General features: G+C 35.9%; 1 protein-coding gene across 7 annotated transcripts in view; it reads right to left on the reverse strand.

Moving 5' to 3' along the window:
- Positions 1-14567, reverse strand: part of PEX5L (peroxisomal biogenesis factor 5 like) — a 247406-nt gene that overhangs the window by 100345 nt on the left and 132494 nt on the right. For 6 of the 7 annotated variants that reach the window (XM_036851572.1, XM_036851573.1, XM_036851578.1 and 3 more), the window contains 2 exons: positions 13292-13396; positions 3432-3543 (listed from right to left, as the gene is read on the reverse strand). In XM_036851572.1, the coding sequence (XP_036707467.1) occupies positions 3432-3543; positions 13292-13396 (217 nt within the window). The remainder of the gene's footprint in view (positions 1-3431; positions 3544-13291; positions 13397-14567) is intronic. The other variant, XM_036851576.1, reaches the window with a different exon arrangement.

A 14567-nucleotide genomic window follows, 5' to 3' on the forward strand; every position in this document is an offset into this window, starting at 1 on the left:
ACACAGGATGGGGGTAAGTAGTAGCTGATTAGGGGGCTCTGGCTCATTCAGGCTGGGGGTATGGAGGGGTACAGAATGTGGCATGAACCTGCAGCGACAGAGGCCGGTGTGACGCTGCAACAGCCTGAGGCATGCCATGTGTTCTCCCAGGGAAGTTGTCCCTGGATCCTGTCATGCCAGGACCCTGGCAGTGGTGGGCTGCACAGGCTCCGGGAGGGGAGGTGTGGATAGTGACCTGTGCTTGCACATAGGCTTCTTGGTGGCTGTAGCAGCAGCCTTAGCATTTCATGCCCGTCTCTGGTGTCCGCGCTGATAGCCGCGGCTCATGCCCATCTCTGGAGCTTGTTTAGGCAGCGCTCTGAATCCCCTCTCCTCGCGCAACCCGAAACAATGGTCTCTTGCCTCTTAGGCAGTTCCAAACTTTTTCTGCAGACTCCCTCCCGGCTAGCTGTGGCGCACTAACCCCCTTCAGGCTGTGTTCATGCAGCCAACCCCAGTCCTCTCCCTGGGATCTGACCTCCGAAGCCAGAGCCTCAGCTCCCAGCCCCTGCCCGCCCCGGCATGTGAGCAGACAAGCCTCTCAGGCTGATGAGTGCTGGTCGGCACTGATCCTCTGTGCGGGAATCTCTCTGCTTTACCCTCTGCACCCCTGTTGCTGTGCTCTCCTCTGTGGCTCTGAAGCTTCCCCCCTGCCCACCCCCCGTCTCCACCAGTGAAGGGGCTTCCTAATGTGTGGAGACTTTTCCTCCTTCACAGCTCCCTCCCAGAGGTGCAGGTCCCGTCCCTATTCTTTTGTCTCTGTTTTTCCTTTTTTCTTTTGCTCTACCCAGGTATGTGGGGAGTTTCTTGCCTTTTGGGAAGTCTGAGGTCTTCTGCCAGCGTTCAGTAGGTGTTCTGTAGGAGTTGTTCCATATGTAGATGTATTTTTGATGTATTTGTGGGGAGGAAGGTGATCTCCATGTCTTACTCCTCCGCCATCTTGACGGTCCCCCCGACATATATTTTTATGATTAAAAAAACATACTATCAAATGAGAGTCTTCCTTAAGGATAAAAATCTGTGTGACCCAGATGCACTGAATGCTGAGGCCAAGAAATGAAAAACCCATAGTCTCAACATACCATTTTTCCTGACCTCTTACTTTGGAGGGTGTTATGGATTGAACTGTGTCCCCCCAAAACTCATATGTTGAAGTTTTAACCCCCAGTACCTCAGAATGTAACTTTATTTAGAAATAGGGTCAATGGAGATGTAATTAGTTAAGATGAGTCAGATTGGAGTAGGGTGGTAATAAAGAGAGGAAATTTGGACACAGAGACCAACATGCATACTGGGAGACATGCACACATGTCATGTGAAGATTAGAGTTATGCTTCCACAAGCCAAGGAGCTACCAGAAACCAGGAGAGAGGCCTGGAACAGATCCTTCCCAAGCACCTTCAGAGAAGCATGGTCCTGCTGACACCTTGATTTTGCACTTCTAGCTTCTAGAATTGTGAGACAATAAATCTCTGTTGTCTAATCCACTCATTTTGTGGCATTCTGTCATGGCAGGCCTAGGAAACTAATACAGAAGGCAACACTGTAGGTACTGGGATTACAAGAAATTACATATTCTTTTGATTTTTTTCCTCCAATATTTCACAGGTCTCTCTGTTATATGCTAGAAAAATCAAGGTGAAAAGCAACTTTTGAGTTGGATATTATATTGCTCTCTCTGGTGAGCCCTTCCTATGTGACTTAGTTCTATCATCACTGAGAGTTGTAGAGGGTACTGGAATCAAGATCTGAGAATTATGCTTTGCAGCTTTTTCTGAGAACAGCGGGAATTTCTCAGTGTACCCCATTCTCATGGATTTTCCTGCAGTTAGAGACACAAGGCTCCTCTGTACTTTGCTGGGGGTAGCTCAGGTCTGGAGGGGTGAGCTCCAGTTTCATAGGTAAGGAGGATGAAACTGATCTGACAGGATCTGAATTTGTTTCATTTCCTGCCTAAAATGTACCAAGTACAATTTTATTTGCTTGATTACTCAAAGCGATAGTTGAATTTAGAAAATGATTGCTTTGGTGTGATATAAAGAAAGTTAACACATCTGAAAAGGGAAGTGTTGGGTGTACTATTTTCACCTGATATCTTACAGTAATGGTAACAACTGTTAGAGCTTACATGGTGTTAGCACTTACATAGATTGCTTCATTTAATCTTCCCAAGTAACCTATGAGATATAGATCTTACTACTATTAGGAGGAAATAGACTTAGTTATGCAACTTGCTCAAGGACACAGAGTTGCTAAGTGGCAGAGCTGGGGTTGGAATTCACGAAGTTTAACTCCAGAGACTGTAGACTACACTCCCACATAAAGTGCCTCTCTCTTGTGTTAGTTACTGTTATTTTTAGCATTTCTTAAAAATCACAATTTCCTTCACCTGTGATTTTCTTCACTTACTTAAAAGTATAATAAAACTGTGCCAGGAAGCAGCAGGCTGAGGACATGATGGGGAAATGAAATGAACTTTAACAAGACAGTATGTAATTACCCTCTCCTTCCATTAAATTCTCTCCTGCAATCCAACATAACCTTTGTTGTTTGATTCTGGACATCATTCTTTCATTCTTATTTGAACAACATGCCTTTGAGTGTGAATGTTGACTGAATGAAACCAATGCAGAAAGGCTGCCGCTGATCCAGAAGGCGAAAAGTAGCTTTTGAGTCAAATCTTCCGTTGTGGCCTCAGGGTGGGCTGTACCTAAGTGACTTAGTTTTCGTATTAGTGAGAATTTAAGTGCAGAGGATGCTGGAGAAGGTGTGATTGATACACTGGCATCCTGCATTCACTCACTGGATGACAACTTATTAGTCCCTATACAGATAGTTTACTGTTTGATTATATTTAATTCCAGAACAATGTTCAAATAAATTGTTGTAAGAAGGAGCAAGTAATCCATTTATATGACAAAAAAATAAAATTGTCTTGATAATATCCCAAGTCTCTAGGACATTTTAATTGTCATTTCAATCCACTTGAAGGGGTTGCCTATATTTTTATTTTATTGGACTTTTGTCATACAAAATATTTCCAGCCAGAACTTGAAAAACCTTATTCTGAAAGAGATGCTTTTGTTTTAAAGAATTCCTATATGATGTGACTTGAGATGCGAAGATGTAAATATGAAAATTGGCATTGAAAAATGATTCATTGCTAATAGTGGTACTCTAATGTTTATCAAAATCGGTTGGATAATATCCATTGGAGTTTCTTATATTATAAAGAAAAGCAATTTATTTTATATTGAACAGAATATATTCTAAAATTTCATTTGTTTGCAAACATTATTCTCCACTTAAAATGCATTGTGGAAAGAAAATGTGCATTTTTCTATCATGAAAATTAACTCCACTTGAGGATAAGTTAAAAGTGAAAGAATTACCGGCTGTGTTGGACGTTACTGGCCTTGCTATTGCCTCCGATTTGGTTTCACAGAGAAAGTCATCGATGGAGGGACTCAGGAGGGGTCTGCTTTCTTGCTGTTCATTCACCAGCTGGGAACAGATGAACACAGGTGTCAAAGGACTTTGTCCAACTGCAGAATCAGCTGAATTAAAATGCAGCCTTGCAACAAAATGAGAATAGCAAGCCTACCAAAAAATAAATCAATCAATAAGTAATGGGGTAGAGGCAAGAAAGAAAAAAAAAAATCAGGGGATGGGGAATGAGCCTTTTAGCACTGTCATATTTTTTATGCAGCCAAGTTCAGTTTTTAAACCTCAAGCTTTTTTTCTCCTCCTAGAACAGTTTTGGAATTATTCTCTAATTTCAGTATGTAGAATATGACACCTATTGAATCACAGTTCCTAAGGGCCAATCTCACTCTTCACCTGGACAAAAAGCTCTCACTGAGACCTGGAACCATGGCTTCAGACCTTGAGGTGACACATTCTGTTTAGGACTGGCCAGTCAGTGCTATGTGGTAAGAGCACGCCACACACACAGAGATCCGTGTGCGTGGATGGATAAACGCTCTTTTTCTCTCTTAAAAAGCTCAAGTCACCTAAAGGCACACGCCCTTCCTTACATTTCCTTGGAATGCTTTTGTAGTGCATAACAAGTATTTTGAGAGAGTAGGAAATATTGTTATGTTAACTGTACAGGTATCCAGTATATATGTTTGTGAAAATCTGTATGTAAAAGAGATTTCTGTCAATTCAGTCATATTTCCCCATTGGCTTGTTCTCTAATTTCAGAAATCTTTCAGTTTGATTTTTAGTAGTTCTCATTATCAGTGGCAGCCAACTATTTACTTTCAGTTATTCTGCACCTCTTTGAATCCAAACATCCTTAAGTTCTGTTTCTAAGGGTAAGGGGAAAATTACACTTAAGATAACACAAGTGGTTAGTCCCTAAAAGAACTGTCTTAGTTTTTTGGGAGTTTTTATATTGGCCTTTCTTAAAATGGGCATAGTCATCTAGTTTTCTACTTGCTATAGGAAAAAGATGTGCCAAAAAATCTCTAGATTTTAAAATACTTATTTGCAAGGCTGTATTTTAAGAGACACATAAAATAACAAATGAAGTGTTTTGAAGTCTTACCAAATCAAAATATTTTCTATGACTCACTTTCACTTCATTATTTCTCTGGCAATGTTAGTGGTATTATAGCTTAGAGCTTATGGACCATGACAAGAGACCTAAATAATGGTAAATATGGGAAGAAAAAATGCAATTCTATTATTGGTGAAGGAGGAATATGGAAGCATTAGTGATTATTAGGGGACTGAAAACCAAGAGGCACCTTTGGTACTTTTACACATTCATGCTATTATCTTAACATGGATAAATCTCAGATCTTCACTAAAGTCTAAGATTTTGAGATAGAGTTGGCAATTTAATTTCACTCATATTAATTTCTACATGTTATCGAGGGTTCTAAGCATTAAGAATGCTCATTTTCTTTTAATGTTCAAGTTATAGAGAGAGAAAATTTTTCAACTATAAGTTTTAGTGTTACTATGTATAAAGAGTCACAGATTTCTCTAAATTATCTGAGGTCTGTTTTGGTTGTAAACTTTTTTTGGGGATGCTCCTTTAATCCACGAACAAAACTCGAGTTTCTTTGCATTTTGTTATCTGAATTTGAACATTCTTGGATATTACCCATCCTATTTATATTGAAATATTTTTTAATGTTGAGGGACTATTAGCCTTTCATGTTTTGGGGATAAAATATATTAGAATTTTTGTAAATGCCATGGTTTATGCCAGCTCTTCTGAAAATGTGATTAGTTTTCTGGGATCTGTTTTTCATTTATAGGTAGTTCAGGTAAAAACTGTGTTTATGCAATTTCTTAAAGACTCATACATTAATGTGTATTTCTTGGGAGAACTTGCCCTTTTAGCCATATGTGCTTAGCATATTGAACCCATCTAGTATGATATCACCATGGTGATGTGCTCTTGATGTAGCAACAATGTCTACCTCCAGGCTGTGTCATTCTCACAGCTGTCAAGGGAGAGCTGGATTCTGCTGCGCTATAAACATCATGGAAGATGAAGGTCACCATCAAATATGGCACCACACTATACTCATAGAGTTTATTGTAACAGGCTTACATTTATTACGTTGTGCATTCTGACTACTAGGTCTTATTGACCTAGGCTAAAGTGAAAAAGGTGCAAAAACTCAATACAACCAATACAACTTCAACTTTAAAATACGTAGGACATATGTGTGATGTCATAACTCTCTTTGTTAGCCATTATTTCTCTGAAGAAGTCTGATGTTATTGATAGATAACTAAGAAAATTTATTCTCTTAGTCCTGGTCTTGAGAAATATCCATTATTATGTAAAAGCTACATATGATTTATATTCCACAAAAGCCCCCTTATACTTTTTCTTTACTTTGGATACAATTAAATTCCTTTGTAAATAAAAGGACTAATAATTTATTTCCAAATCATAGCTCTGTGAGTAGGTGTGTAGAATAGACCTAGATTACCTATGGTGTTAGAAGACCAGGGTATTAGATTTCTGTAGATACTTTTAATTGCAAACACTGAAAAATTACAGTCTAAATTTGATAAAAGAATTCTAGAAAGTAAGACCTTTCCACATAAATATCTAAATGGAAAAACAAAGGAAAGGCACAATTAATTGAAAGGCCTATCCTTTTAGGCAAGTCTTCTTTATCAGAGGTAATAGGATTCTTTTTTTTTTTTTTTTTGAGTCTCTCTCCTCATTCAAACTAAAGACTTATTTTCTAGAGAAATTACTTCTAGCACTCAGATTTTCTCAGCACAGGAAGAAAAGAATACCAAAGAGGAGGTTATTCAGAGAGACCCTAGAGTGCCCAAGACTAAGGTGTGGCTTCTCCTCATAAGGTCTTTTCCACACCTACTGTCTTATTTGTGACCACACTTCACCCCTAGACTGGAGTTGTTCCCATAACATGTCTGTCCCGTTCCCGTAACTGAGCTGTTCCTGTGACTTTCTTCCATAGATACAAATCAAAGAGGAGACTTCACATTACTTTCTGAGTCTGTGCTTTTCGAGCTACAGCACCGTTTAGCTGTCAGGAAATGCTGAGATTGGAGTGGGGATAGTGGCAGGGCTCAAGGGTGAAGAGGATGAAAGGCCAGATTTCAGATAGCATGGAAAGGTAATTTGGGAACTGAAGGTTTTTGGGTTTTGATTGAGATATGGAAGATGAAATAGGAGATATCATGAAAAAAATCTTTTGTTATTAACTCTGAGGCAAGAGGCTATGTCTTACTCATATTTATATCCTTCACAACTTCGAATAGAATGTCTTCATATAAGAGGGGCTCAATAAATGGCTACCAAATGGGACAGTGACTTTGCAGAAACTGAAGATATAAAAATATCTATCTCAAACAGTCCAATTTTGAACTGTATCTTCAGTCAGATGAATTTAAGAATTATTATTTTAGCCCTACTAAGTCCCATTTTATTTTTACTTGTATAGATAAGAATGGCTTTTCACATGCCTCCCTCTTGATTTTCAAACAAATTTATGGTTTTCCTATGGTGACTTGAGAATAAGCAAACCTTTTAGGTCATAAAGTAATATTGCAAACTGAACTGAATCCTCCAAATATTTCCCCTAAGCTTTACTCCCAAATTGTATGCCATTTATTCTGTCTTTATTCATTGGTAGGATAGAGCTTATTGACATCCCCTTAGAATTACTTCCTTCAGTTTGAAAATACTTTATGAACTTACCTCATTTCATCCTTCTGGCACAGAGTACATTGATGTTATAAAAATAATAAAAGGTGAGTCAAAAGGTTTCCAATTTTTTTTTTTTTTTGAATAACTGAGTGGGAGTGATTGCAATTTTGGTCCAATCAGATGATCTTAACTGAGTTAAAATGACCCACTTCATTAGTTGCTAAGGCCTCTATTTCAACTTTACATTTAAAATTTTCCTTTATTATCCTTCTTTGTCCTCTTCTCAATATTTAGATTAGTTCAAAGACCTTTCTAATGGTGACAGATTCTTATTTCTCTTTCAGGACCCCGTTCTATTGATACATCGTCTGGGAACATTCTTCAGCTCTAGGCAGCAAGTGCCTTCTTACAACATCTCAGCGTTCCCATGCTTTACCCAATTTTATAACCTTAGTTTCACCTGTTTTCCTCCCACTAGACTATGATCTCTTTGAAGGTAGAGACCTTATCCAATTAATTTTTTGTATCTCATAGTGGCAGTTTAATAAATGTTGACTGATTTTATACAGTCCAACTGAATGGTGAATTGTATAAAAGAATGATTGCATGGGCATCCTCAATTTCATATGGGGTTTGATCAACTCATAGAGAGGCCAGTGGTCCTCAGAAATGTTTACTAAATTCCTGGCAAATTTTAAACCACAAATCTAAGTCCACATTCCCCCACTGTCACATCATTGAAATGCTTGGAAACCTAGAGGTATCTAAAGGAACATTTCCAAATGCAAGGCTTCTACCAAGAAGTCAAAAATGCCAAGAATGAATGCCTAATGAGAAAAATTGAAATAAAGGCATGGACCTGCCTCATTCCATCTTTGGAAGCAGGACATGGACCAATGCAAGTGGGAAGCCAGTGGTACTTCAAGAAATAACACCACTACCTCACTCAGAGATTTTAAATCAGAGATTCAAATTTGGAGATTCTGAGAGAAAGCCCTTACACAGTCAATGGACATGGAAACAAAAGGGAGTAGCAGAAGTAAGAAGACAGGTGAGAACTCGCATGTAGGAGCTTCTTGTCACTCAGAATTCAAGACTATTGATCCTTTACACCTTCCTTGTAATCATAGGTTGTAAATGAAATATTCAGTCAAATGCCTTCAATTTACTTATGACTTAGTCAGACCGGTCAGTTGATGTGGCTAAAAGTAGCCACCACAGGACAAAATTGGTTCTTATTTTATATCAGTACTGTGTTTAGTGTTGAGCAGAATGCAGACAATATCATCCACCTTTAATGAATTATTGTCTGTTTTAAAACTTTGTCTAAAAATACATTTGCCTTAGTTCAACTTGAATTTCCTTAATTTAAATGTTAAAAAATCAAATTATTATATGATCTAAGCTGAATATTTAACCAAGATGAAAGGAGAGTATTTTGTTTTTAAATAGTGCCTGCTACTTAAGCTCCAGTGCATTAAAGATAGCTTGTTTTGTGACTTAAGTCTAAGTTTATTTATCTTTAAACAATATATTGCTTAGGTGTTTCATTAAAAAATACAGAGCTAAAGTTTGTGATAGCTTATATCACTAAGAATTAACTCTAAACCAAAATACATTTTAGGTGAGAAAACAAGGTCTGTATAGGATAATAACTCATTATTCTATAATTTTACACTTCAGATTGATGATCTCCATCTATTGTTTTAGTTTAAAGTAAAATATTCTGTTTTTATTTTTAAACATTTTAGTACTTAAAGAATAATTTTAAAAGTTAAAACACTGAAGCTAATAAGCTAAAAAACAGTTAACAAATATCTCATATTTGTAATGTTGATTAAAAAGTTTGTAAAAATATACCAGTCTTTTTATCTCATCTAAATAATAGAAAAATTAAGATTATTTTTATATAAATAAAAACACAAATATGCTTTCAATAGACATATCTTTATGCATTTTGAAAATTCCTTTATTATTTGCACTCTCTTGATTAAAAGTACAATATATGTCATTTGTTAAGTAGGCTTTCATTCATAATTTTATAATTAAACTATCTGTTTATGGCTTTATTAGTCCTATCCAAGTTTAGAAATGTGTGCAAAGCCCATCAAAATAGTCACCATATTAAAACTAAGTTGACTGACTCAATCCATTGAAAAGAGGAAACAACTGAAACATTACTATGCACCCCTTAGTATTCAGCCTTTGAAGGCTTTGTCATGGTAATTCTGCCACCCGACTGAATTAATTTCTTATGAGCTAATAGTACTAATGGTACTGCCCCATCCCCCAGTTCTTTATATGGATCTCAGTGGATCTTCCTGTAAAGGATAACCATGTGATAACTTTCAACTCTTTGACTTGATCTAAATGTCAACCAACTGACAACAAATATTTTCCTGACAGGATAGTTAGACATAAAAATGTGAATCTATTCATGGGGAAATGAACAAATATTATTGTTTACAGCTTGGATAGTACTAACATCAAGGCAGGAAGGAGAATATAATTAAAGCAATTGTTTCAGGTTAGTAACAGAAAACCCAAACAAGACTGTATTTAGCAGCCTTGTGAATGTTTTTCCAATCAAGGACATTACTTTTTTATCTTTATCAGACACAAAATTAAATCAGTATCAAACTATAAGGGGTGGGGACAGATAGAAAAACAAAGCCTGAGTTAAGAAAAAATTCCCTTGACAAGAAGAGGTCGGGAACACATAGTTTTAAGACACTGTGCTCTACAGCAAAAAATGAATGGGCTATTCCCTACTTACAGAAGTACCAGGGGAGGTGGTTAAAATGAAAATTTCTGAAGGTTCCTTATGAGAGAAAAATATTCCCTAAAGCCATTTCATTCTCATAAAGAAGAATAAAAATTTTTCTATGATATACTCAATCTTCTGGCATATAGTTTTCCCTTCTAGCCTCAAACTGGATTTATTTATACCATTACAGTCTAGAGTAGTACTGTTCAATGGAAATATAACGAGAGCCCGGTAATTTTAAATTTTCTAGTAGCCACTTTAAAAATAGTGAAAAGAAACAGGTGAAAATAATTTTAATAACACATTTTATTTAGCCCAATATATCCAAAATATTATCATTTCAACATGTAATCAATATAAAAATTATTAATGTGATAGTTTACATTATTTTTCTTTGGACTAAATCTTCAAAACTTGGTGTGTATTTTATACTTACAGCATATCTCAATTCGGGGTATCCACAAAGCACTCAATAGCCACGTGTGGCTAGCGGCTACTGTATTGAACAGCACAGGTCTAGAGAAACTCTATTTCCTCCAAGACTTGATGGTTCACATATTTTTTCCCTTCAAAACTCTCATCAATGCACATTTGTTTCCATACTGTTTGACTTAAAGTGTTAGTCTAGGACAGCATGAACTTGAACTACTATGAAGAGCTTGACACATTGTTTAGCAAAGAATCAATAATTAAATGAAACAAAAAGAGCAATTCTCAGGGATTCCCACAATTTCTGAGTTCAGGTCACCTGGCCAACTCTTCTGTTTTGTTCAATTTGTTCAATGTACTATAAATGACTTGACTGGAGTATGCTTGGCTAAATCTCTCTAAAAGTGATCCTAATAATCACATAACACAAAAATGCTTCAATATAAACTATTCTACACTCACCAATCTGTGGAATGAACAGTTACTAAACAAATTAGGGACTCAGTGTTTCAAGGACTTATTCTGTATTTTATCAATTATGATTGTCCTGAAGACATTATTGGGAGAGCAGCAATTAGGTTCAGACATTTCTGGAATCTGTGAATGAGCAGCTGGCATCGACACACCAGTGATGAAGATGAGTCAATGTGTCCTGCAGTATGTAGCACTATGTCATAGGGGCTTTACAGGAGACATGGGACAGACATGTTTCAAGACACTAATACATTCACACAAGATAACGAGTAAGAATGTGGTATGGTACACAGACTGGATGCTGTGGTTGCCATGAGAAGTACTCACTTTTTCAGATCATTCTGCTGCTTTTTGGCTTGTGCATGCCACTGGTGCATAGCAGGGAAGAAGCCACTTGTGTACAGTGGAAAAAGTATATCAACTAATAAAACCACATTTGACTGAGAAATAATTGTATCACAGCTGTCACAGGATTAATTCCATAAGATTATCAACACAATAGGTGCATTGCATTTTATGAATCAGAACTCTCCGTTTGCTGATTCATAAACTAGTCACTATGCAACAAGAATATGATGCATCAAAGAAAGCATTATATCATCTTCATGCAGTAAAATTGTAACTATTACCTCAAAAACAGTTAATGCAACATTAGACAGGGATTAAAGAAGGCACTTGGTACACACAAATGTTCTGAATATGAGAAAACGGTAATCATTAGTTTCTTTTCTAATTAAAAAAATCAAAATTCTTATTTTGCATTAAATTTAAATTAAACTTTAGGTTATAGTGGTAATTTTGGACATTTGAAAATGATTACTGGAAAGCACATAGCAATGCATGGTTTTGAAGAAAAAGAATTTTGGGCACTAGAGCCTGTCCTAAATCGTGATGTCCTGAAATGATATGCTGCAGCACAACTATGCCAATTGCAAATTTGGATAGGTCTTACCTACTGATGAATATGGCTCTACCATTAGCTGAGAACTCCAAGTGGTTCTCACCTCCCATAACATTTGCCTGAGGAACTGTGGACTGTATATTTTGGATATGGATTCTACAAAGGCAGGAGATCAATGTAAAACTGTGTATGTTTTACTATGTAAATTAAGTAAAGAATGGAGGCCTTGGTAAATATTAAGCAAATTTCTTTCCAACTATTACTATGTGTCATTGGGAAGAAGCATCTCCTCTTTTGGATTAAACAAAAACAAAAACAAAAACAAAAACCTCACAACATAAGATTATCCCAAAGTCCTGGGAATCTTTATAACTTTTTTATTATTCAATTTTGATGTTATATGTTATTATAATTTTCATTACTTACAGCATAGTGTTTAGAATGAAATGAAACCACACATGTTGGCAGCAGCTGGGGATGTGATCTGATGATATTCTAAAAATAAGTTGCCATAATTTAGCTTTTGATATAAATGCCTTTCATGAGGAATTTAAATGGACATTTTTCTAAATCTAGACATGTTCATATAATTGGAACTGAATCACTGTATTTACTATTGCATTATGGAAAAAAAAAGAAATGTTTAAGATAACAATCTAATCTAAATTATAAGATAAATGCAAGTTAAGTAATTTTGCATTTAAGAATTTAAAACTGATAGTTCCACAGAGTGGTGATGAGTATATTATACATACATATGTATGTGGATTTTACAGGGTGTTTCAAAAGTCCCTGAGGACATACAGGATTCATTCTCAGTGTGTCTTTGCATACAAATGCAAATCTTTTTCTATACTTATTATAATAAATACGGAAAATGCCCCTCATGTGCTTTTAATAGAGATGATATTTTTGTTGTCAAGGTCACTAAGTAGAAGAGGGGCCACAAATGCCATTTTCTGCATGGAGACTCAGGGACTTCTGGCTCATTCCTGTAAATTAGTTATCCACATAAATATGTATAGACATACGTAGTATGCATAGTCACAACATAAATATATTTAACATTTAAGAAATTTTAGATATTCTACTGGTAAACTGACATATGTATGCAATATAAGTTGTATTTATTCATAGGAATTTGATTTTTTTTTTCTTTTTGGTTGTTGTTCAAATGTACCGTTAGCTTAATTGTTATTTCTTTCCCAAAGTTGTTAACAAGACTCCTTTATAAAGAAGCGACATGTTTTACTTGCACATATATTTTCTTTTTCTTTTTTTAACTAAAGTTTAGTAATGAAAATTAATATCCACGAATAAGTAACTAAATGATGGAATTTTCCTTTTTTTTTTTTTTTAGCAATTTCGGTTTTCATTTTATATTGTATAATTGTTTCATTGAAACTGTGTTTTAAAAAAAAAATTGGATCGAGTTAATGTTTTTTTTTTTTTTTTCTAGTTAAGAATCACAATATCTGATATATTAACATATGTCAGCTTCCTACAGGAACCCTAAGGGTCTGCCCACCTGTGATGTCATAGTAAGGAGGGGCTTTTCTTCAGCAGACTCCTCCCTCGGTATCTCCTTCATCACCATGGCAACAGCCTTATCTGCCGCCCTAGAGCCTTTTCCCTATAACAGTGAAATCAACAATGACTTGTGTCAGGAGAAATCTTTAACTTATTATTTATCACAAGATATTCTAATGTTTAAAGAGCAATCCAACATAAATGAAGAGGTAGGCTGCTGCAAGTGGATCTTGAGGCTTTTGGCTGAGGAGAAAACACACAAAATCTGGAAAAAGGTTATCTGTGAACTTTTTAGTTAGCTACTTTTTCACCTTTACAGCTGACATATTACATTTAATTTTAACATAGTATTTTATATGTATAATATATTTTAAGGCAATTTACATGACATGACAATTTTTATAGTATTGATTTAAAAACACTATAGATTGCCTGTTATGTTCATTTAAAACTGATTCCTATATAATCCCTAAGTGTTTTGAATGACAGTGAGGAGTCTGGGTTAGGGATTAGGATCAGGGTCTCACTCCCACAGAGGACTTTTGCTCGGTGATCTCTGGAGTCTGTCATTTTTGAGTGGATCGGGCATAAAAAGTAAACGTGTCATAAAACCTCTAAAAATTCTTCGGCAGCCTAACATCACAGGAATTCACCCAGCTTGTTTATTTTGGAGAGGTAGTATGAAAAAAATTTTCAACTCTCAATGTTCTTGAGATCAAAAAATTTTAATGGAATTTTAGAAATGTCTTTTAATTGGAGAATCTCATAAATCCAGGTGTAAATAAAGGAGGATTAATAATAGAGGCAATGATATATTGATAGCTACAATTTTTTGGCCTCATACAAGCATAACTATGGACTGTAAAGGGGTATGCTGGTTTTCTGGGGTTTTAGTTTACCAGATTATTAAGTTTTTGAGAGTAGATAGGGCATAAGGGAAAAAAACAAAAAACAAAATATCACCTTCCCAACCCAATTAGCAACATCTCATACTATGTAAAAATTAAATAATCTTTAAACACTTCAAAAACAAAACCTTCCATTTTCTTTGGTCTTTGGGCAGAGCCTCTCTGGAGAAAACAACCTTATACTAAGTGCACACGTGAATATCTGTGTTGTAAATCTACTTAAAATACAAATGTAGCACACAGAGATATAGGCAAAGAAACAAAAATGGACATATGAGGGTCCGTTGTCTGAAAGGGAATTAAGAGCTACGGTCACTATTAACTCCAGAGGTTAATAAATCTTGATAGTCTCTGTGCAACTAAAGA

Source organism: Balaenoptera musculus, chromosome 4 (assembly GCF_009873245.2).
Source record: "Balaenoptera musculus isolate JJ_BM4_2016_0621 chromosome 4, mBalMus1.pri.v3, whole genome shotgun sequence".
NCBI lineage: Eukaryota > Metazoa > Chordata > Mammalia > Artiodactyla > Balaenopteridae > Balaenoptera > Balaenoptera musculus.